Source organism: Podarcis erhardii (genome assembly GCF_964252035.2).
Source record: "Podarcis erhardii genome assembly, chromosome: 3".
NCBI lineage: Eukaryota > Metazoa > Chordata > Lepidosauria > Squamata > Lacertidae > Podarcis > Podarcis erhardii.
In genome coordinates this window covers 77,640,146-77,665,029 of record NC_138507.1, presented here as the reverse complement: position 1 = coordinate 77,665,029, position 24,884 = coordinate 77,640,146, and the positions used below count along the sequence as shown (strand labels likewise).

The 24,884-nt window shown below is 37.7% G+C and overlaps 1 protein-coding gene across 6 annotated transcripts in view; it reads left to right on the top strand.

Moving 5' to 3' along the window:
- ARID4B (AT-rich interaction domain 4B) overlaps nucleotides 1-24,555 on the top strand; it is an 83,316-nt gene extending 58,761 nt beyond the window's left edge. For 5 of the 6 annotated variants that reach the window (XM_081856347.1, XM_081856345.1, XM_081856346.1 and 2 more), the window contains exons 16-24: nucleotides 492-649; nucleotides 10,051-10,302; nucleotides 13,655-13,739; nucleotides 14,987-15,179; nucleotides 17,469-18,662; nucleotides 20,054-20,161; nucleotides 20,653-20,868; nucleotides 21,399-21,545; nucleotides 22,791-24,555. In XM_081856347.1, coding sequence (XP_081712473.1) covers nucleotides 492-649; nucleotides 10,051-10,302; nucleotides 13,655-13,739; nucleotides 14,987-15,179; nucleotides 17,469-18,662; nucleotides 20,054-20,161; nucleotides 20,653-20,868; nucleotides 21,399-21,545; nucleotides 22,791-22,921 — 2,484 coding nt within the window. In that variant the 3' untranslated portion in view covers nucleotides 22,922-24,555. The remainder of the gene's footprint in view (nucleotides 1-491; nucleotides 650-10,050; nucleotides 10,303-13,654; nucleotides 13,740-14,986; nucleotides 15,180-17,468; nucleotides 18,663-20,053; nucleotides 20,162-20,652; nucleotides 20,869-21,398; nucleotides 21,546-22,790) is intronic. The other variant, XM_081856349.1, reaches the window with a different exon arrangement.
- Nucleotides 24,556-24,884: the final 329 nt, after the last annotated feature.

Genomic DNA, 24,884 nt, shown 5'->3' with positions numbered 1-24,884 from the left:
GAGAGGGTAAATCTCTAATTTAGCTGCAATTGTGCTTGCAAGTGCTTGAGGGAGCTCTCATTCTACCTAAGAACATCCTTTCACTAAAAAATACCCTTCACAGGTAAAACCAGTGGTCCTGTTTCAGCAGCCTGGACATGGATCAAGGGACAACATTCATGATCCAATGTGAATTGCAGCAGTACTTCCTTAGAGATGTATTATTATTTCATGAAAGTGATTTACAATATAATAAAGCATATATAAAACAGCAACATATATAAAAACAGTTAAGCAATTGCATCAATAAAAACAATTTTTAAAAAGTTTACACAGAGAGAGAGACAGACAGACAGACAGAGAGTTTAAAACAACATCAGCACATACATAAAATCAATTCAAATCCAGTATAGATACCAACAGAGAAAATGGCTGGTGCAGATTCTTCCTAATTGAAAACTAACAGGTTTTTTTCCAATTGTGATCTATATCAATGTTTTTATTTCTCCTAGGGAAGCAAAAAAGGTTTTCAGGAATCACACACTGACCAGGAAAAGGAATTAAGAATATTGAAAACAGATGAAGCCAGTGTGGAACATAAAGAGGATGAGAAGAGTAAGGACTTGGAAAATCAGAATACCAGTCTTGAAACGGAAGAGAGGGAGAAAAAGTAAGAATCTTTTATTTTCAGCTAAAACCTATATATGAGGGGAGCAATACTGGGCTTCAAATCTGAGTTGACTTTGATCTCTAAAAGATCAAAGAGGAACTAGAACTTAAGAGGAACTAGATAATTTAGGCTGTAATCCCAGCCTCATTTACCTCAGAGTAAGTCTTACTGAATTCACTGAGACTTACTTTTGTCAACTTGTTTAGGAAAGCAGCCTTTATGTCAAAAAGCTCAATGAATACCATCTTATTTTGGTGCTTCTTTTTGTCGGAGATGTCCAGTTAAATTGCTTCATTATTCTGAATAATATAGAGGTTGTGTAAGAGAAGTCATCTGCTGTCTTCTGATAAAAAGATAATTAAGAGTGATGGGGAAGCAGCCATAGGCCTCTCTGGTCCAGCATTCTGTTCTCACAGTGGTCATCCAGATACCCATGGTAGGCCTGCAGTCAGGGCCGGGTTGCAGCAGCACTCTCCACACTGGTAATCATGGACTTCAATACTGAAAGATATGCATGGAGTAGGATTGAAAGCTGGAAGAATTGTGTAGGATAATTTAAAAGAAAAAGGTGTGGGGAAAGCTAAACAATAAATTGTGGGCAAAAAAAAGTTACAGTAGAGGTTCTCAAACTTTCTGCCCGCGAGGCTCATTTAAATTTATTGAGGCCCACCAGTCACAAAATGGTGCAGTGGCAGAGCCAGTCACAAAACGGTGACAGATGAAAACAGTTTGGCATAATCAGCTGACAGTTGCTGACATCATTTTCTACTGATATCGAATCCATCTTTGGAAATTGCTGACATCTTTGTCACAGCATTTTCCTTGTGGCAAGGAGTTCCATAGCTCAGTTTTCCTCTGGTTAAGTACAGACATTTGCTCTGTAGGTATTGTGACTCAGCCTCCCTATTTTTGGCAGAGTTTGCTTCTTCAGAGGCTCTTTAAGTGGAGAAGGTTTTTTCTTTTATATTTCCCCCTTCACACTCCCACATGCCTCTAAAGTATTTTTACTGTCTCATCTTACCACAGTTACAGTGGTGCCCCGCAAGACGAACGCCTCGCAAGACGGAAAACCCGCTAGACGAAAGGGTTTTCCGTTTTGGAGGCACTTCGCAAAACAAATTTCCCTATGGGCTTGCTTCGCAAGACGAAAATGTCTTGCGAGTTCCTGCAGGGTTCCCCCCCCCTTTTTTTAAGCCGCTAAGCCGCTTATCAGTTTATCCGCTAAGCTGATAAGCCGCTAAAAGCCGCTAAGCCGCTAATAGCGCTAATCTGCTAAGCCGTCAATGGGCTTGCCTCGCAAGAAGAAAAAACCGCTATACAAAGAGACTCGCGGAACGGATTAATTTCGTCTTGCGAGGCACCACTGTACTGATCTTCTCCCATTTTCCTTTCACACTCAACTTGTACCTTATTCACACATACCCAGCCGACTGCTGTTTCTTTCAGCCCTTCCTCCTTAATACTATTGCATTAATTTCTTCCTCCTACAACAGTTTTCCTCTCATTCTCTTACTTTATATTTCTAGCTTATAAAAATATTAACCTATAATCTCACCTTTAACACCTCCCCTTACCCTTTCCCCTCAGAGGAGGGAGACCTTCCTTCCAATTCCAGCTTTTCCCAGTCTTTACTCAACATTCAATGAATTTTTGACACTAGCCAACTGTCTGAGAAACACTGAGTTATAGGTTGGAGTTTTTAAAGATTTGGCTCATCTGGTGCGCCACCAAAAGGAAAGAGACGATTTCTTATCCAGAAATCAACTGAATATAGATTAGCACTCCATAAATTTATTCTACTGGAAGGCGACAACATCAGTAGAACTCACTCCATAAATTTATTCTACTGGAAGGCGACAACATCAGTAGAACTGATGGTACCGCTACTTTGTTGAAGCACCTGATCAAGTAATTGTCTTGATCTGCCAAGACTTCCCTAATTTTGCTGCTATGGTGTGACAACTATGTTGAACATCTAAATGGAATTATTTTATTGCCATTCTGCTTCTGAAATAAATATAGGAGTATCTATTATCAGCGTGTCATGCATGTGGCTAGATTCAGGTCGACAGCCTATCTGAGTAGTTGACCCTCAGACATGCATAAAGGTGTGGTGTGCCTTTCAGGCAAAATGGTAATCGACTGATCATTTTTATGTATATAAAAAATAATGCTCCCCTTTTTTTGAAATGTAGATTGACATGTATGGTATGTTGGAATTGACCCATTGTGTTCTCATATTTTGGTATCATGTAGAGTTCACTGCTTATTGATAATTGAAGTGTATGGATTTCTTTATTGTGAATTAATCTTTCAGGCACTTTTTTTTTCTTTTGGAAAATATAGCTTTTTCCAGTTCAGGTTTCAGACATTATTAGTGGGACTAAGTAGTTCATTTACAATTCTCACTTTTATACTTGTAATTTGTACCTATCTTAAGTTTGTATATTTGACTACAGTAAGAATTGTGCCTGCTGTTACCAGTTCAGTGCATTACATGATTTCTGTGTTGGGGGCTGCTTATTACGAGGACCTGTGAGGAATGTGGTGAAATAATGTAAAAAGGAGCTAGTCAGGAAAGTCACTGAAGGGGAAACATTGTGGGGGAAGAGTATTTCTTGTGGAGCTGTTTGTAAGAGGTTTGTAGCAATGAAGGGAGGAATATACATGCCCTTTTCTTGCGCATGCTCTAGGCTTAGATAAGTAACAATGTGCCTCCTTGTATACATGTTTTTACAGAAGATGCAAATGTAACTGTGCACTGTATTGTCTCATAAAAAGTAGCACTCACATTCCTGTTTACTACTACTAATATTAGTACTTCGTTCTGCTATGTTGGGGATCTACAAGCCGTGGCCTGATGTGGCCCCTGTTGTGTTTTTGTGTAGTATACTATTGTTTTTCAAAATATACATTTCTAGTTACCTTTATCTCAGACACGTTTCTTGATTTGACAAACAAGTATAATATCACTGTATATCTAGTATATGTTAATAATGTGATTAAAACTTTGGTTGTTAGTATCTTGATTTGGGGCTTAGAAACACTTCACTAGAGCACTTCACTGTGTAAGTTTTGTATATCAGAGTTACTGTATCTGAACATCTTTCTTTCTTTCTTTCTTTCTTTCTTTCTTTCTTTCTTTCTTTCTTTCTTTCTTCCCTTCCTCCCTCCCTCCCTCCCTCCCTCCCTTCCTTCCTTCCTTCCTTCTACACTTGATAATCTTTAGCAATTCCGTTTCACTAGTGATTTGCCTGAGAATAGGCAGTCTTGTGCTGTTAGCCACTTTTTTTGTTCAGGAGCATGCTAGCCATTGCATTGCCTCAATTCTGTAGTGGCTTTCAGTTAGGATTGCAGTGGGCTGTTTAGTCTCACATATAAAAATACTTATCAAGACAACCCTCAGCTTTGTACACTCTTTCATATCTGCAAACACTGTTATCTGATTTCTTGCAAGTTACACATGTAATTGAAGAATCTCAGGTACAACTACATACAAAGATTGTATCTGCGGCCTGTAATGACCATACTGTTAAAATGCATAGATCGGACACGAGTCTTTTGTGTGGTTCTACTTTCATCAAAACCTTATGGAAGTATAGTTTGTTTTGTTTTTAAAACCCCCCACTAATCCTGAGGTTAGCAACTTTTAGCTAAATAGCTTCATTGAAATAAAACAGCTATTGTGGGATAAGGTAGTAAGAGAACCATGGCTGTTTGGATTTAATTGAAATGAAGAGCATTTTAGCATATTGGGATACAAAAGGAGGCTTTTGTACAAGTTGTTCTGTTGTCTTTGCTCTTCCCAGAACATACATTAATTTATGTGGTTGTTACAAATGGGTTTAAAATAATGTGTTGAACATGTATCCAGTACTTGTGTTTTGCACATTTTGCCTCTTGTATTCTAGTCACAAATACATAAATTCTAACATTTTGAAAGCTCTGATTCCTCAGGCCCTGGTTCTTTAGTCTATAAATTTATTAGTGTTTTGTCTGGGACAATTAGAATTGTGAGTTGCAATAGTGATGGGCATCATATTTTTTCTAGAGAACAGATTTCTTATGCTTTGCTATATTTGTGTTTTGCTTCTGTGACTCATGATATAGTAATGCCTGGACACAGATTTACAAGTTACGAGGGGGGGGGGGCAATCTGCTAAAGCTAATGATAGATACGACTTCGTGAATCAGTGATTGAAATCTATGGAATGTGTAATGATAATGATAATAAATTAAGCAATATAGCTGTGCTTCTTTCATAGTCTTTGAGATTAGCTATGGTGTGCTTCCATCAGGAAATTAGTTAATTGTTGCAAATTCAAAATTGCCACAATCTGTCCCCACTACCACCTTTTAAGGATAGTCCAAAAGACTGACAGAACTTGTGTAGCTATGCAGACATTGCCTCTCTCTTACTTTTCATGGAATACATTTTAAAGTGCCGAAAACTTCTGAATGCTATTTGGTTAGCCTGTGAAACTGTGATAACAGTTCCTTGTCATCCTGGAAAAAAGTGACAAGTGGGATGCCTCGAGGTTCTGTCCTGGGCCCATTGTAATTTGGATGAAGGTGCTCATAAATCTGCAGATGACACCAAACTGGGAGGGATAGCCAATGCCGCTGAGTAACAGAATCTGGATTCACGATGAGCTTAACAGATTGGGGAACTGGGCCCAAACTAACAAAATGAATTTCAATAGGGACAAACGTCGGGTTCTGCACTTAGGCAGGAAGAACCAGCTGTACAAATTAAAATCGGGGACACCTGGCTTGCCAAAAGTACATGTGAAAAGAAGTTACAAGAACGGAGAATCCAACTAAACATCAAGAAGAACTTACTGATGCTCGGCAAGGGAACAATATACAATTCTATGAGTTCAAGGACACATTCCAGGAAGGCAATGAAGTAAGGTTGGTGAGGGTGTGCGCCCTGGGCCAAGTCCCAAGGACCAGATAGAGAGGTGAGGAGGGTTATATTCAGATGCTGGGCCTGAGGTCCCCATCTGAGATATAAAACCTAGGGAAAACAAGCAGAAAATGTGTAACTTAAACAAATATATAGTGTCTGCCTACTTACATGAGAGTTATGTTCCGGGCCCTCGCACTCATTAGTGAAAATTGTGTAGATAGGAAGCACTCTCTAAATATCTTATCTGAAGCTCTGTCTCCAATCCAGACCCCCCCAAAATTACTGTATCCAAAAATATCCACAACTAGAATTGAAGCTCTGGGGTCAGCTGGAGGCTGGAGGATGCATGGAAAAGCGGTGGGGGAGGCAGAGCAGCCTAAACAAAGCCCCATTGTGCCTCCAGACTCTTTGAGGCTCCCTCTGCCCTCATTGACATCCTCTTCCAGCTCCGGTGAGGCTCTCCTCATGAGCCACGTGAATTGGATTATTTATTTTCTGGTGACATGCATATACGTGGTCGTGCATGTATGTGGATATGCCTGCATAGTGAAAACAGATCTTTTCTGAAAAATTATCTTGCTTTTCCTAAAAATGCAAAGAGCAAAATGGACTTCATCTTCCATGATGGGACTTGCCCTTCCTCCCCTTCCCTCTGCAGCCTCCCCCCCCCCCATTCCCCAAATGTTAGAGCAGATTTTGGGGGCATGGGGTGTACTGAATGGGTGAAGAGGGGAAAGGGAAATCCCATTGTGCAAGTAGAAGCCTGTGCTGTTCACACAGATGTTATCATTGGTTAATCATTTTGTACAATCACATTTATAGGACCACTACGATGAGTATCGTAAGGGGCAATAGAAAATGACTTACGCTGATCGAGCCTCATTGATTTCTAGCAGATACTGTTGTTGAGTGTACTTGGTTTGAAATGAGGAAACTTCACAGGATACTGTGCCGTGCTCACAATGATTTTTTTTTTGGGGGGGGGATTCAAGTTAGTTAGGCATATCAAAGTGCTGCTTGATATACTTATTTCAGTTGAATTGCATTATTGATTATATAGGAGTGAAGTGTTCGGTTCCTTAGATTGTGTTTCTGGAGATTTGTAAAAGATGTTTCTCAAGAGAGCAATTATCAGAGTAAATGATGTATACTATGCAAAATGGCCACTAATGTAGAAGTAACAGAGTAGTTTGAAATTTGGAAGAGGGATTTACCCTAAGCAGACTCTAGATACAATTAATATTTTTCCTCTTTCAAATATGATCAGAGCGATTACTGCATTGTGATAGTAAATCCTTTATACACTAATATTCAGGCTCGTCTTTTAACAGTATTTACTTTGATGATTATCAAGTGTGTCTGTTCCCTATAAACCTTTTAACGTAGTTGCAGTCTTCTGTTGTCGCTGGCTGGTTTCTTTCACTTTCCTTTTCTGAAGGTTGAAGCTCCTGTTCTTTAGGACAGTTTTTACTTGAACTGCTTGAGGCAGCTTACATATGGGAACTGCTTACATCATCATCTTACTGTGTTATCTTATTGATGTACTTTGGGATCCACCGTTCTAATGAACTGACCTTTCAGTTGTCTGCTTTACAACACTACCATTTAGCCAAAATCTTCACTTTACTGGAGTTTTTAAAATCCTATTTAAAATCTTATAGACATCATCATCTGCTATGCAAATGGTTTTTATATTAGGTTTACCAAAGTCTGGAATCCAAGAAATCTAGCTTCTGTCTGTATGCAGATACGTAAAGTAAGGTTTCTTGAAGGCATACTGGCCTATCCTGGCAACATTTTCCCTCAGGGCTTCTGCTTCATGGTATTCAGTGCTTTGCTTCTTTTCTGTATGGCAAGATTTTCAATCTGGGAATAGAATGCTGTGGTCTTCATAGTACAGATCTATTTTTAAAAATCTATTGAAAAACTTGGAGGCATGTATTCTTGACAGTTCTGCTGTTCCCTGACATGAATATTCTTGACATCGGTTGCATCTTTGTATCTTCCATCTGTGATTGCAAATCACTCTTCACCCCTTTTAAACATATATTTTTAAAAATGATCTCCGGTTTAACTTTATTATGCATCCTGGTATTTGGTTCCAGAAGATGTTATAAGTTGCTCTGAGGATTTGAGGATTATTTAATTTGCTGAGATTTTCACGCTTCCATAATTTTTTCAAGCTTTTAATTTTTTATTTTTCCCCCTGCATTGAAGGTTAGTTACTCACTTTAAAAGCAAAAGAGTGAGAACTGAAGGGCACCAATGGCTGTGTTTTGCCTTTTCCTTATTTATATATTTAAGGTTTCATAATAACTTAATATGAAAAATGCACATAATATTAAAAAAATAGAATTTTCTGTTTAACAGGAACTTATTCATTAGTGTGCTGCCTAATATTTAATAGATTTGTGTTTTTTTAAAAGAATTGAAAGCACTGATGGTGTAAAATTGATGTTGGAAAGCAGGGGACAGATGAGAGAGAAATGCTGAAATCTATGCAAGTGTTCCTGGATCCCTTTTAGATGAGAAACTGAAAATCAGTTACTAACCCCGCACACCCAATAGTGCTTTTTTGTTTGCTTTTTAAATTACAGAATGGCTTTATGCTCCCACCCCTTGTGCTGCAAAATAAATAAATAAATAAATAAATAAATAAAAAAATCAATACATTTTGAGATGATCATTCCTCAGGGTCCTTTCCAATTCTTTGAAAAGGTGTGGCTGAATATGCTGCATTGGGTGGGGGTAAGACTGTTGTATGACAAACAACAATTGAAATGGGGGAAAACATGTTTGTTGAGCTCAAAATCCCTACAGTTATTTCATTGATATTCCTGTTGAAGACACATGGACAAATTAAGGTTTAGCTTGTTCTTTCTGGGAGATTGATCCCTTTTTATGTGGGAAAAGCATCTGAATTACAATGAAATTTGTATCCTTGGAACACTGGGAGAGGAAACCATATTACATTCATTTAGATGAGAAAGGGCTTTTTCTATATGAAATACTAAAAATTAAAGTTTAGATTATAAATTTTTTGCAAAGGCTCTTTCTCTAGCTGTAACTTGTTCAAAAAACATTTTACTATGGTTTTGAAATTTTCTCCAAAAAGTGCTTACTTATTAAGCGTAATGAAGTAAGCACATTGCCAAATCCAGTTTATTATTGGAGACAAATTAATGTGTGTAACATAGGAGAGAAAACATGTATAACTTAAACTATCTGTTCTGGTCACAGCACTTGCCGCTGGGTATGAGAAAAACTGCTTTTTATACTCAACAAAGGCTTGGTTCTTTAGCAGCAGAAACTGCTATGGCAAAAACAGCTAGGGAGAGCTTCAACTGCGCATGTGGTTCTCTCTCATTCAACTTCTCCCTCTTTGGATTTTTGCCAAGGCTTGTGAAAAATAGCCATCAATTTTGGATGCTTGCCTCTTCAAAAGTCATGATTAAATTCAGCGGGAAATGTGCCATACTTCCTGCCCATGACTTCTAGGGAGAGGACCTGAAAAAAATATCTGTTATTTAAAATTCATAAATATTGGGTTGAGTTTTTAATTTTGAAAACTTAGACCACTACTTTCTGTGTCATGACCAGGATCCAAAGAGCTAATTTATACGTGCCCAAGGGTGTGGGTGTGCCCATTGAGATTTTAAATAGATACACACCTGCCTCCTTCTTCACAAGCTACTTTCAAAATTCATCCCAATGTCAAAAGAGATTTAACCATGAGGCTTGGGTTGCTACTGCTTTCAGTGTGCGGAATTAATTGCACAGTTTTTTTAATTGAAGCCTTAGCAACGAAAGCATACCTGTGCTTTTAAAGCAGTCCTTTGCCAATTAGTGGTATGTTCCAAAACAAAAAAAAAAGACCTCAGTGTATACTCAGTTGGTAGAGCATGGGATTCTTAATCTCAGGGTTGTGGATTCAAGCCCCACATTGGGCAAAAGATTTCTGCATTGCAAGGGGTTGGATTAGATGACCTTTGTGGTCCCTTCCAACTCTAGAACTCTAGGATTCTATGTTCTGAAAACTAGTTATGTATGAAGCACAAAGTGAAAAATTCAAATACATTCTGTTGGGAGAGACAGGGAAATATGGGCCCAAGATGCGGGGGGAAGAGGTCTCAGCTAGGGATAGACAGCTTCAGTAGCATCTTGGCTTATGACTGCATCTTTAATCTTCATAGATGGTGGTAAACATTTTTTTCATTAAAACAAGTCATCTTTTTAAAATCTTCTGTAAGATTTAAAGCTTCTTTCTGTCACTATTCTGATTGCTAAATTCTTGTCTATATTCTTGTCAGTTGACAATATAAATTAAAAATTCTCATCTTTTAAGGGATTTCATATATATTTACATATATATATGGAGCCTGCTGTTCTTCACCCTCTATGCATCCGCAGTATTAATCAATATACGCCATTTGGCACAGAACATTTTTTCCAATCTTTTTATTAACTGACATTTTTTAAACCTTTCAAGCAATGGCACCATTAAGGAGGAAGAAGAAGATGAAGAAGAAGAAGCAGAAGAGGAGGAGGAAGAAGAGGAAGATGACAACAATGACAACAATGAGGAAGAAGAAGAATTTGAGTGTTATCCACCAGGCATGAAAGTCCAAGTGCGGTATGGACGAGGGAAAAATCAAAAAATGTATGAAGCTAGTATTAAAGATTCTGATATTGAAGGTGGAGAAGTCCTTTACTTGGTGCACTACTGCGGATGGAATGTGAGGTAATTGAGATTTAGCTAGTGATTACTTCCTTAAAAATACTTCTAAAATACACTTGTGTATTTTAAAACACACTGAATATTGAATTTTTTTCAATATTGCTGCTCTTTGGAGATCATTGTACTGTATAAAATTATTTATATTATAGGATATAGCCACAGCAACTGAATAGCATATAGATCAAGAAAAATAATCTTGTTTGGACTCCTTTCTCAGCATTATTTTAAGTAGTACATAACAGAGAGATAGCTTATGGCTCTGCTCATCATGTAGTATTGGGCAACACACAGCTAGATCTTTACACATTTCTCAAAGTCTAGCATGAAAAAGCAAAGCATACATTTTACCATGAAGTAGAGGTGAGGTTTCATTTGGAGTAACTGGATTTCTATCTGGATGATTGCATGCATGCAAGAATCTTATCGTTCATTTTCAGCACTTAAACCAGATGACCAGCTTCTTTGAGCACCTAGGATTCTTATGTGCATCTTTGTGGACAGTAAATAGCTGACTTTCACTTGGCCAGGCCTGGTTTCTTGTTACCATATGCTTCTAAAGAAGATTCATCTTGCCATAGTTACTTGTGTCACTGATTTTATGTCTGAGCATCTTCCTCTTATTATGGCTTGCTGCTGTAATTTAGTGCTTTGGGGAAATGGTGGGTTTAATTTTTGCCGAAAATGTTCTTGACGTCTTTTATGCCATTAATTGAATTTTCTACTCCGTGCAGTTCTCAAATTGCTGCATCCTCAGGCTCTTTCAAAAGTTTGTTTTATGGATATGTGTTTTGCAAGGGCTTTTGTAACAGGCCCCATATTTCTCATTTAATACTCATGTAGACCTTCTTATCATCTGTGCTTGCCATTTGGATCTGCATTGCTTTTATAGTTATCTTTGTCTCGGAAGGTTGGAGAGAGGCCGTATTAGACTTCTCTGATGTTGGCAAAGTCAGCCATCATGAGTCATAGTTGGAAACTCTTGTCATGCTACCTTCTCTATTTTCATAATGGAGCTGTGTTCAATGAAGTCATTGCTTATCAGACAAATAAGAGACTGCTAGTAAAGATTTTGAATTGTAGGATTTTGTTTTTCTTTTTCTTGCAGTAATTAGTTTCATTAACTGTTGACTAGCTCACATGTGTCTTCAAACCAAGTTGAGCATGTATTGCAAAATAATAAGAGTTGCCTTCTATGTTCAGGTGTAAATAGTGAATACACAACATATGACTTGCAAACTGATGTAATGAACTTGTATAAAGCCTTTGATTTTTTTTGTATTTCATTTCCTTTGAAAAGGATGCATATTTTAGACTACTCAGGCAACACTCTTAATTTCTCCCTAGAATTAGAAAGAAGCTGAAAGTTGAGCTCAGGCTTTACTTGCTTCATTGTGAAAGAAAACTTTTATTTATAGGCTTTAAACTATTTTTATTTATAAGAGATCCAAGAGCAGCTACAGTTAAGTTTTGAAATGATATTGGTGTTAGTATGTAGAAATGATAGATTTGTGAGCGGTTGAGTATAAAGTCTTAATTGTGGCTTGGGTGATTTGTGTTGAATGTATTCCAGTTTGAAACTCTAGCTTTTGAGGGAAAGATTGAGATAATACTTATAAGGGCTAGAGAATCCTCTTAATTCATGTGATTGTTTAGTTACTGAAGGGTTTCTATTATGTATATTTAACTTTGAGTGTGACCCTTAGAAATGTTGTACTCAATAGATCATCAACATAAAGCCACTAGTTTAAATTTCCCCTAGAGGTCGTGCCCTGAGGCTCTTGCTAATTCCCTACAAGAAATGCAAACCCTAAATCTGTAGATTGGACTTTTCAGCCTCAGTAGAAAACAGAGTAGAACTTTTTGTCCTGAAATCTAGGCATACAAAAGCGTGTGTGTGTGTGTGTGTGTGTGTGTGTGTGAGAGAGAGAGAGAGAGAGAGAGAGAGAGAGAGAGAGAGAGAGAGACACAGACAGACAGACAGACAAGAGAGTGATCTTTGGTGGTTATATTTAGGGTGTGTGTGCCTAATAAGTTGTTTTCTCATTGCTTTTGTGGCCTCTTGTTCTTTAAAGCAATTTAATAATAAAAACATACCTTTGTGGTTCTCTGTATCTTTCCTCCACGCTCCAACTCAAAAAAAGTAATAGCAAATTGAGATGCCTTTCACATCTGTCTTTCAACTAATAATATATCATGTATGCCTCACATCATAATTGTAGACCCTTCACTGTTGGTTTGTAATTCTATAACCCTTGGACAGACTACATATGTTTACTGTACATTAATATTTACACAGATGATTTAGGCTAGGGATCCCATGTGAATTTAAGCAAATCAAGGAATTGTCGGTTTTGCATAATCAGAATTAAATTGCTGCAGGACCTGAGACAGAATGGGTGGAGGGTCTACATACATTTGTGCATTAATAGACTCAGAATGCTTAGGTGAGTAGATAGTTATTTTTAGGAGGTGCCAGCAATAGGTGAAGGTTTGTTATTTGGTGATTGGAGTTAGTGGAAGGAAAGAGACAGCTAGGAGTTTCAGTTCTGTCAATCAAATGTAGACCCTGCAGTCTTCTTTTGTGGAAGAAAATAGCATTGATTCATAGCCTGACTCATACAATTTCTGTTTAGACACGTCTTTGAGGTAGAGAAATGTGGCCTTCAGCTTGAAACAGCTGTTAACTATGTGTTCAACAGTGCTAGTGCTAACAAGGTGGCGACTCATTCATACTCTTTCTGCTGAATTTTAAATGTTAAGCCACTTTCATTCTGTCTCCTGAGTTGGATGAATATGACTGCCAGAATTCTGTATGATGTGCTGTCAGTAAGTTAAAATAATGTATTTATGGTTCTTCTTGCTTTGAATATTTTATTTTTCATTTTGTAAGAGTTAGTCAAAGCATAAGCTACATTTAATTGCCATGAAAAGTTTCTGAGTAAATGTGTTGGTATGCCTCTGAACACCCATTCCTAGGAAGTACAACTGCAGAGAATGCTGTTTCTCTCATGTCCTGTCTGCAGGCTTCCCATGTGCTTTGACCTACCACTGTGAGAACAGAATACTGGACTAGGTGGGACTTTGGTCTGATCCAGCAGGGCTCTTCTTATGTGCTTAAAAAGTTATTATTTGTATTTCTACTTGTTGTTCCTGTAGACTTGGGGAAACTAATCTGGACCCTCCAGGTACTATTGGACTCCGATTCTCATCATCTCTGACCATCTGCCATGTTGGCTTGGATTGATGGGAGTTGGTGTCCAACAAGATCTGGAAGCACCATATTGGCTACCCCTGCTGAAGACCATGCTTTGAATATCTCCCAAATTGTAACATTATGTATTTTATTTCCTTGTAGGTATGATGAATGGATCAAAGCAGACAAGATAGTGAGACCAGCTGACAAAAATGTGCCAAAAATAAAGCATCGGAAGAAAATAAAGGTTGTTGACTTTGGACTACTGCTGAATATATTCATATGAATAAGTGGAGGAGAAAAGACCACATACTCATTTATGATAGCAGCTGTTCTAGTTGGAGGGAATTTCAGTGCCACAAGAATGTTGTTTCATATTTACTTGTCATTATGTACCTGAGTTAACATAAAACCGTTGACTGTGAAGGACAAAGCCAGTCATCCTATATCAGACCCATATTATCTGTTTGGCAACTTATTCATCAAAACACAACAGTAGGCAGTGTGGTGTTTTTTTATTGGCCCAGTGTTGCTTAGTTAGATAACTGTTTGTTTGTTTGTTTGTTTGTTTGTTTGTTTGTTATATAGATTTACATACTGCCCTTTATCCAGTATGGAACATTCACAATTTCCAATATCATAGAGCTTTTTTCCTAGCAAATATGAGAAATCCAAGATAGAAAAAGTGCAATTTAATAATGCAAACCCCCAGATTCCATTTAGCACTACACTGAGTCTTCATTATATGTATGACACTACACCAGTGTTATACATATAGTGAAGCTCTTCACCTACTTATAGTTTTCACCCTGTTTTGAGATATCCCTTGACGGGACCTAGAATCAATCACCTGGTTAGACAGACCATCACCCAGAGAGTGAGCAGGACTCAGCATGAGTCCTAATAATGCTCTGTCTTGGCAGGCTTGTATCCAATGATGTCATTCAGTAGACAAAGGGTTCAATCAGTGGAACAAGGAGGAAACTCATTTTTTGTTATTTCCCTTTTACATTGCAAGGCGCCTTCCTCTAAATCTGCTCTGAACGATCCCCAAACCTCTGTAACATATTTAGAGGGTCTGGGGGGGGGGGTTGCCAAAGAACGCTTCCCTCTCCATTCCACTGATGGAAGCTTTAGTCAGCTGAGTGACACCATTGGATGTAACCCTCACATTCTTAGCATTCTGGAGGTTCAACACCAGGTTCATTTATGAGGAGGGACGTGAAAAGCTTCTGCGCAGCAGCAGAACTGTTTCCAAAATGTATATGTGTCTATGCACATATTTGGGATTTGTATTTTTCTTGTTTGTTGGCAGAAATTCATTATCTAACAAAGATAATTCCACTTATGGAACTCTTGTAGAAAGCTTAATATCTGCTCCATTAGGCTTCCATCTCCACAGCATGTGTGATACCTTTCCAGAGTTTTATGCTCAAAACTCTTAAGATAAATAGTATGGCTTAATTAACTGAATATATTTTTCTTATACACTAGAATAAAGCAGACAAAGAGAAAGATGAAAAATATTCTCCTAAAACGTTTAAATTGCGACGCTCATCAAAACCACCTTTTCATGCCAGTATATCACCTGAGATGGCATCCAAATCAGACTGCGCTGAAGCCAAAACTTCGGAAACTGCTCCAAATAAATCTTCAGAGATTATTTCTATCCTTAATGGACTGCAAGGTAATAGACACGTTCCAGTTTATTGTGCAAACATTTTTCTAGTACTAGGGAAGAGAATCCTTTATGTATTTTGATATCAATAGTACTGGTGACTAGCTTAAGCATGACCATTTATTTACTTAGTACAAAGTATGGATAAGAATCTAGGCTCATTAAGAAACAGGAAAACTATAGCAGGCCGGAATAAATAATCATGTATTCTCCTAGCAGAATGTCTTTGTGTGAGTGAGTTGCCCCCTCTTCTTTTTTGTTCTTTAGTTTCCTACCATCTACATTCATCTGTTCCTAGTTTGTTCTAACATTTTCCTTTTTTATGGACATCAACACATTTTTGCTTTTCTGTCTGTTACTAGATATTGCAACTCACATTTTAACTTTTTTATTTTATTTCACCCACTTCCTAGTAGTTCCATTCCTCCTTAAACAAACTTGTGGCTTCTAGTCTTAGGTCAGAATCCAACGAACTACTTTAGCTGAGCCCAAAGGCTTGTGTTTGCTGAATGGAATTATTGGCTGATTTTTCTGAACAGCCGCTCTCCATGAAAATCTTCGAAGTTTTAAAAGCCATCTTGATCAACAAGCTGCTGATCAAGAAGATAAATATAAAGTCCCCTTGGGCTCATGCAATTGATTGCTCAGTTGTTTGAATGTTGGACCTGGTCCCATACAATATGGTATCAATCTGTCATTTCTCACAATGGAACCATACTCTTTATGTTGCTCCTTTAGGGAGTCTTCGTTCTCCTTTCCTTTCCAATTCTACAGTCTTAGAACATATGGGATTGATTAACTTTTATCCTCCAAAGAATATTGCATTTCCTTTTTAAAGTCATTTCTCTGATAAAGCCTTTTGAAACCATCCTCATTTCCTTTTCGTCTCGCGCACTTTCCTTTGAGTCTGTTTCATCATTTGTATTGCAAGTTACAAGCTATCTTAGATTGTTTGAGAAAAGAATATTTATTTTTGTGGTGTTTGCATAAAGGTTTTTATTAATTGTATCTAAAGGTCTAGTTTGCATTAATAAACATAAAAAGTATGGTTTTTGATGCAAAAACTTGTGGAGAAGCAGGAATAATATTACTTTTTGCAAACAACAACAAGAACAACCCATTGAAGTGTTCTCATTCATTGGTAAAACACAAGTTTTGTGTGCAGGAATACCTGGGTTCAATCTTCAGCATCTTCAGTTAGGGCTGAGGAAGAGACCCCTGCGTAAATCAGTTTAGACAATACTTGGTGAGATAGACCAATATTCCAACTCTATTACAGCTTCCAGTGTCCACTTAAATGATTTTTTAAAATAAAAAGAGGCTGATGTTACACAACTGGATTGAGAACTGGTAAGGCATTTTAGCCCAGGACTGCACAGAGCATGGAACAGCTGGGTACACTTGTCCAGGACCTCAGAGGGCTAAGCCAGCTGGGCGGGAGGTCGCGGGCCTGCCAGGGGCTGGCTGTACTTATCATGTTTGAGTTTATAACTTTATTCTAACAAGACTCCTGCCCTGGGTCCTCAGACAAGATCTGCATGGGCCTGTTTCAGCGAGCGCCGAAACCCGGAAATAACCCGTTCCGGTACTTCCGGGTTTCAGCACGTCCGTAACCTGAAAACGCGTAACCAGAAGCGTCTGTAACCCGAGGTACCACTGTAGTGCCCTTCATCCATAGATCTCGGGGCAGTTCACAACATGAAAATACAAGATATATATATAAAAAATACACAATAAAGACAAGAGCAAAAACAAACCCATAACCCCCCCTCTCTCAAAAGAATGCCACATGAGAGGAAACCCCATGCATTTCATGCACATTGCCAAACACGTGATTAGCACTCTTACATATATGTGATTGCATATTAGGAGTAAAACCTAGGCATCCCATTCTCTTCATCAGGTTATCAGTGCTATAAGAGATGAGCATGGAATTTGTATGCTTAACTGGGAAGATTTTTGCATGCATCCATATGTGCATCATGCTCCTATGAGTGAAGATGTATTTATCAGGGCCTCAATCACTTAATAGAGTTCCAGAATACTATACAAGTTCCTTGGTATAATTACCCAGCAGCATTGTGAGAATTGCAAAACAAGAACTGCCACCAGTATAGCTCTAGCATTTTTAAAAAATCATGTTTCATTTGCTTTTTAAGATTATTGAATGCCTAATTTTAATAGATAAAGATTCTGAAGCCTAAAACAAATGTTTTTGTATCAATATAATTGTAATATTTCCAGAAATATAGTTAGGATGATGGTTTTTGCAGTTGATTTTCTTGGTTCCTCCCCCAGCTTCTGAAAGCTCTGATGACAGCGAGCAAGATGATGACCAAAGTCCTCCAAGTGTTTATAATAATGGTAAGGAAGAACCGCAAGATGAGGCTTTGAGCCAAGGTAACAATGAACTCTGTCCAAAAGAGCAGAACAGCTTGCCCTTTCCAGAAGAGGTCAAATCCCTTTCAGATGCCACAGCATCCAAACCAGCATCCAAATCTCCGGAAAGACTACGGAAAGAATTGGCAGAACTATCTGATGATACTGATTATGAGGGAGAGAATGAAGCCACCAAGAAGAAGAAAGATGTCAAAAAAGAGGCAGTGGATAAAACAAAGCCCCCAGTGAAACGTGGAAAACGAAGATACTGTGTCCCAGAGGAATGTGTAAAAACTGGGTCACCTAATATCAAGGATGAAAAAGCAAATGGCAAAGACATGTTAAGTTTGGAAAACAGTAGCAACAGTTCCTCAGATGAAGATGAGGGGAAAACTAAATTAAAAATAACACCAACCAAGAAGTACAATGGTTTGGATGAGAAGAGGAAATCCTTACGGACAAATGCTTTTTATTCAGGTTTCTCTGAAGTGGCAGAGAAGAGAGTAAAGCTTCTAACTAACTCTGACGAAAGGCTTCAAAACACCAGAGCTAAAGATCGAAAAGATGTCTGGTCGAGTATTCAGGGGCAGTGGCCTAAAAAAACCCTCAAGGAGCTTTTTTCAGACTCTGACACAGAGGCAGCAGCTTCTCCGCCACATGTGTCTTCCGAGGATGCTACACCGGAGCAACACCTGCAAACTCTCGTAGAAGAGACTTCTTTTCCCAGTTCTAAATCTGAAAGACCTTTGCCACTCAGCACAGAAATGAAACCTGTCGAGGAGAAGCCAGCTGAAACGAATGACAAAAAAGTTGAATTCCCAAGCAGTGGCAGTAATTCCGTACTAAACACCCCTCCCACAACACCTGAATCGCCCCCGTCTGTAACAGTAGCAGAATCCAGCAGACATCAGTCCAGCGCGTCTGTGTCTGAACCACTGGCACCAAATCAAGAAGAGGTACGAAGCATCAAGAGTGAAACGGATAGCACAATTGAGGTGGACAGTGTTGTAGGGGAACTGCAGGACCTGCAGTCTGAAGGAAATATATCTCCTACAGGCTTTGATGCCAGTGTCAGCTCCAGCAGCAGCAATCAACCAGAACACGCTGAGAAAGGTATAAACATTGTGCCGTTTAGCTTTTACCACTTTTCCAAATTCGTTATTAATGTGTTGAGTTCCAAATTTTCTGTCTGTCTTCAAGATGTCTTAAATCTCTGTGAAAACTGTACTGTTCAGAAAATGGAATATAATTATCAGTGGGTTGGACCCAAGGCTTCCCTTCTGGGAACAGATTCAGCCCCATATATTTTAGAGTTGAAAGAATGCGTCTTATTATTTAAAATGAGAGATGTTAGGAATCTGATATTAATACTGAACTATGTGAATGTGCCACTATTCTTTGCACAAGTTTATCTCACAAATGAGAATGAAAATATTTTGTTATCTCAAAAGTTATCCGGAAAATGTAATTGAATGGCTACAGTCTAATAGATTATATGGTCTAGTAGATTATAGTTGACCATGGGATCTAACAAAATTGTTTTGAATTTCAGTACAGTATTAACTACAGTACAATATTTATATATTTTGCTAAAGAATGGTGCAGCTGACTGAAGAGGACATCAGACTGCACATTTGATCTTCTTTATCCGCTTGTCACTGCCAACCAATCCTGGTTTGCTCTACAGCATTCTTCCATTTCTGCTCTGTTCATGTTATCTGTTGTTCAGCATAGTAGTTTTACATGTCCTGTGAAATGTAGATTACTATCTTTAGAAACTATGATAAAATTGTCTCAGACTTAGTTAAATTAATAGACAGCTGAAAACAACAAAATCTTTCAAAAACATACAAGCATGATTAAGTGTTCCTATTCTATTAAATTTCATCCCTAGTATGGTAGGCTTTTTATTACAGGAGTATTGCATATTTTTTCACATTTTCTAAAGGGATTTCTAAACTAAGAGTGGCCATTACTTTATCATTCTATTAAAATGATAAAAATAGTTGCTTGAAAGTTTATTTTAATAACATATGTCTTGTTTTTTCTTCTCTCAGTTTTAAGGAATCATCTAACAAAATCCTTGCTTTGAATAAATCAGAGTATCTAGCATTCATATTTTCTATGGCTGGACCCAAAAAAGGGATATGGCTATGCAGGAAAGGACCACACACACAGCTGCAACTTCACATCCTGCTTTTGCCACATTAGTTTCCACTGCCTTAGAGGCAAGATGCTTTCTAAACTGAACAGTGGTTTGCCTCTTCAGTAGCAACTGCTGAGACAAAAGCAGCAAGCAAAGCTCAGGTTGTGCATGCGGTTTTTCCCCACATGGGTATGTCTCTTCTTTGGTCTAGGCCTACTTACTTTAGAGAATTTGCATTGAAGCAGGAAGCAGATATTTTAAGTTAATTCCACTTCATCGTTTAAAATGTAAACATTGGTGTCTCTGGTATGTAAAATACATTGTGTAATATCTTGTTCTTGCTATTATTTTACTAAAGCTTGTCCAGGCCAAAAAAGGCTCAAAGATGTCCAGGGAGGTGGTTCCTCAAAAAAGCAAAAAAGAAGTCACAAAGCATCTGTGGTGAACAACAAAAAGAAAAGCAAACGTAAGTATAGCAAACTTCAGCTTCAAACTTTAGAAAATGTCTTTGCAACAGTTTTGGGCCTGCTTTTGGGTCAAACCTTAATATCATTCATATCATTCATGTTTCTCACAACTGAGAATGAAGTGTTGTTGGAATGAAGAAGTTATAGAATCTGTACATTAAAAAAAATATTGTATACCCTCCCCCCCCCATGAGTTCTCATAAGTGATAAGGGCTGCCTAACCCATATCAAATTGTGGAATTCCTTGCCCTCTGGCACCAGGGCCAGGCACCACTCATCTCTATGGAAACAAGTGTTACGTTTTCTCTTCCAGTTACCTGTTTTATACTGCCATTCTGTTTTTATTGGAAGATTGCAGCCAGATTGTCTGCGTCAAGATTAGTTTTACCCCGCAGTAAGAGATGTGTCTTATAATTGGAAACAATCATTCAACGGGGTGCTGAGATTTTTAGAAATATGCTAAACCTGTATTTCCTATGTGTTTCTTCAGCAAACAGCAGTGATAGTGAAGAACTTTCTGCTGGAGAAAGTATCATCAAATCTCAGCCAGCAAAATCAGTTCCTGCAGCAATGAAGTCTCAGAATACCAAATCTCCAGCAAGAACACAGTCTCCAGGAAAGTGTGGCAAAAATGGAGAGAAGGATTCTGATCTCAAGGAACAGAACAATCGCTTGCCAAAACTTTACAAATGGAGTTTTCAGATGTGTAAGTATGGATTTCTTGTTGCTGTGCCTGCACTTTTGAATGTGTAACCTTCTGCAACCCCAAGGTTGTTGGAGGCGCAAGGGAATGACCCATGTTAGCCTCTTTTGCAACAAAGGCAAAGACGTTTGTAGTATTTTTAAGACTTAAGAGATTTATTATAGCATAAACTTTCACGTTGCATCTAATGAAGCAGACTCTTTGCCTTGAAATCTTATGGCAAAATAAATATACATAGGTGGTTGGTTGGTTGGTTTTTGTGGGTGGTGATTATTTGATTCCTAGTGGCAGTAGCTACTGATACAAGAATAACCTTGATAAGTAGACTCATCCAGTCTTCCCAGTTTTCTATAAAGAATCATTTATTTCTTAACACGGCCCGATTTTTATTTAATTAAATCTAGAAGTTGTATAATGCTATAAATTTGTTGCATCTCCTTCAGTTTTGGTCTATCCCTCATTTTGTGTTATTTTTCATAAGGTGGAAGAATTAAGATTTTGCATTGAGCTAATGAATGTTGCTTTCTCTGCAGCTGAGCTAGAAAATATGAGCAGCACAGAGCGCATAGCAATCCTACAAGAAAAGCTACAAGAAATCAGGAAACATTACTTGTCTTTAAAATCTGAAGTAGCTTCCATTGACAGAAGAAGAAAACGTTTGAAGAAGAAAGAGCGGGAAAGTAAGTAATTAGGTCTTGAACATGTTGACGAAGTTAGAATTTGACTCTTGGATGTCTCTTAGAATATTAGGTATTATTTTGTGAGTATTAAGGGACCGTTTCAGTCTTATCCTAATCTGAGCCTGAATGCTGTCCCTTGCTTCTCACATTGTTATTTTTCACATGCTCAGTGGCTGCCTCTTTGATTCTGTACTTGAGCAAAGTTAAAAAACCAAACCAAACCAAACCAGTGCAGACTAAAAGCGGAGGCATTAATAAAGCTCATGCTCATCCCTTCTTTATGGGCAGGCATTGTAAAAGAAGAGTGCAGGAATTGCTCCATGTAGACCTATTTCCCATCCAGTGTACATTAAAATAATCACAAGGAAGCAAACATGTTTGTGAGAAAGTTAGGATTATCTCATTGCAACCGCTCAATCCACAAGTGCTACCTGATTGTACTGTTTATTAGGCCAGGAGGAGGAGCTGGCAAACTGATCTATATAATGATAATGCACAAAAAGGTCTTATTACAAAGCAACAGTGTGAGCCTATGTATAGTGTGTGATGGGAAGTGGATCTTTAGATCATATTTTCCTTTCCCTTGCTGCTCCTTCAAATGTAATGTCTAAACTGGGAGATAATGCAGTTATTGGAACACGGGACATGCCTCACCCAGCAGTCTTAAACTCATCTGGAAAATTAACTCTGAAACAAGTAAAACTACTATGTTTCAGACAAATACCCCAAACCTAAGTGCACTAAAATGGAAGCAAGTTCCTTTCATCTCAGTGACATTTACTATTTCACTTAAGATCAAAGGCAAAATCCTTCCAAAATACAAGATGGGCAAATTGGTAATTCTGGTTGGGCTTCTGTTGCAAGACTGGGCTTCTTCATAAAGCTCTTTTTCAATGCAAAAATGAACTTGGTAACAGAAGTGAATCCATTAAAATGAAGTATACCTTCTTAAATTGTGGCAATCTGTGTGCACCAAAGTGAACTGAGGCTATAGTCTTACCCACTTACCTGTGACTAAGCCCCACTGAAATCCAGGGGACTTACTTCAGTATAAACTTTTATATGATTGTGCTGTAAATGCCCTTAAGATTGCTTAATAAAGCAACACATATCACTGAAGAGACGACCACAACTATAAAAGCACTCAGGAGGTAGTTACAAAATGCCGATATATGCCCTAAATGTTATTTGATTTCTGTAACTATTCTTTTCAGAGAGTATTTAATTTTTTGCTCTACATTACAGGTGCTGCTACCACGTCGTCATCCTCTTCCTCGCCTTCTTCCAGTTCCATTACAGCAGCAGTTATGTTAAGTTTAGCAGATCCACCCATGTCGAGTTCATCACAGAATGGAATGTCAGTTGAGTGCAGGTGACAGCAAGACTTGCCTAAGCACTTTGCACTTAATGGCTGCTGAGGGCCACTTTTTATACTGCACAGTGGCACAAAATTCAGACAAGCACTATTTTGTATTTAAATTTTTTCTTGACAAGCTAACTTTGCACTTAAGTGCACTTTTTTTGAAGAAAAAGTACAACAAACTGCTTTTCCTCAAGCAATAATTGTTTCCAACTTGTCTGGGAATTGTGTGGTGAGTGGAAGGCCTTCCACTGTGGCAAATGAAGGCTGTTCACTGCCAGTAGAATGGATACGGTAAGCATACAGTTGTTGGGTAGGCCTGATTAATGTGTTAAAAGTGGCTTACTGTTCACCTATTCCCTGGTATTTTGTTAAAGCTGGAGCATTTGATATTTTTCCATTATTTAGGAAAAATGAACCTATTTTCATTTTTACAAGACAATTGTTTTTTAACTAAGTCACCTTACGGTGGCTATAACTGTACAAGTCAAGCACATGTAATTTAATTCCAAACCTGCCATCAATAGGATGTTTCTCATCAGACCTGATAACCAAATATAAGGATTCTGTTTAAAAGGCTGACTAATGTTTACAGGTTTGAATTAGGCTAAATAGGTTACTGTGGGTTTTTAAATAACCCAGGAATTGGAATGAAACTACTGTACTTTGCCATTTTTCTATGAATCAGTATTTTTTTTAATTTTGATAAAAATACATTGTGAAAAAAAGAAGAAAATGGCTAACAAACTGTATTAAATCTTAATGTATAAAGATTGTATTTAGCCAGTTTAAAGTGTATATTTATTCATAATGAATTATAACACTTATATTTTTGTGTTTTCTTGTAAAAGTTTCTTTTCAGTTAAAGCAACAAATATTTCATTTGTAATGCTTATTTTATTATGAGCTACAACTGAGAGGTCTTCAAGAAGGAGTAAACTGTGTTAATATTATACATGGGTGTCAAGAAGAACATTGCCACAGAAGGGATAGTTGTTTATAATATAAATAGCTAACTGAGTGGTAGATACTTTTTTTTTTAATTGCCTTGTACAAAACCCCAAATCAACTCAACTGTTTTCACTTCTATTGACTTTATGTTGTATGGATCCCAAGCCCTCTCTCGGTTGGCACTTGTATTTAATTACACAACTTTGTAAGACATTTGTATATTGCGGAGTGTTCATTCAAGCTATTTAATACCTGGCACTGTTAATACACAGTACTTTATTGTACAGATTGTTTTACTGTTTTAATTGTAGTTCTGTGTACTTTTTTTGGCTGGGCTTATGGGGACTGGCATGTTTTTCTTTTTTCGTTTTATTTCTTTTTCTGGCAATACAACATGTAAGAATTTCAAACCTTCTGTTTGTAGATGCTAGAGTGTCAGAATCTTTACATTCGACTTTTCTAAGAAAAGCATTTTCAGTCTTAGTAGTGTGTGCTTAAAAGGTAACTGATTTTATTGAAAATGGTTTCAAGCTATTCAGATATGTACAGGACTGTAAAAAATTGTTGACAAACATTGAAGGAAAGACATATAAAGAAAAGCTATAAAATATATATTAGGTTCTGCAGACAATGGAATTATGTAATATATTGTATAAATGTAAGCAAAGGCCTCCGAAATAAAATGCCATAGTTTGTGAATATTGGATTCTGTTTCTAACAGTTTAATTAAGACATTTCAGTGTCTTCAGGATTACCAGCTATAAATTCAGTTTAGCTAATATATTGGTGGTTACCTGGGGGGGTTTTTTTGGTAAACATTTCTATCATTTCCCTTTTGATTCCATACAGTATAGAGAAAACAAATGAAATATAAAACCAGAGCAATAAAAAAAAACCATAGATAACAAAAGTATTTTAGGCATGCATCTTCTGCCAGAGAGTCAGTTATACCAGGTGTAAGTTGGGAGCAGTTGTTTGGGAGCAAATCATCATACAAATGTACCTCTGAGCCAAATTTCAAGTTAATC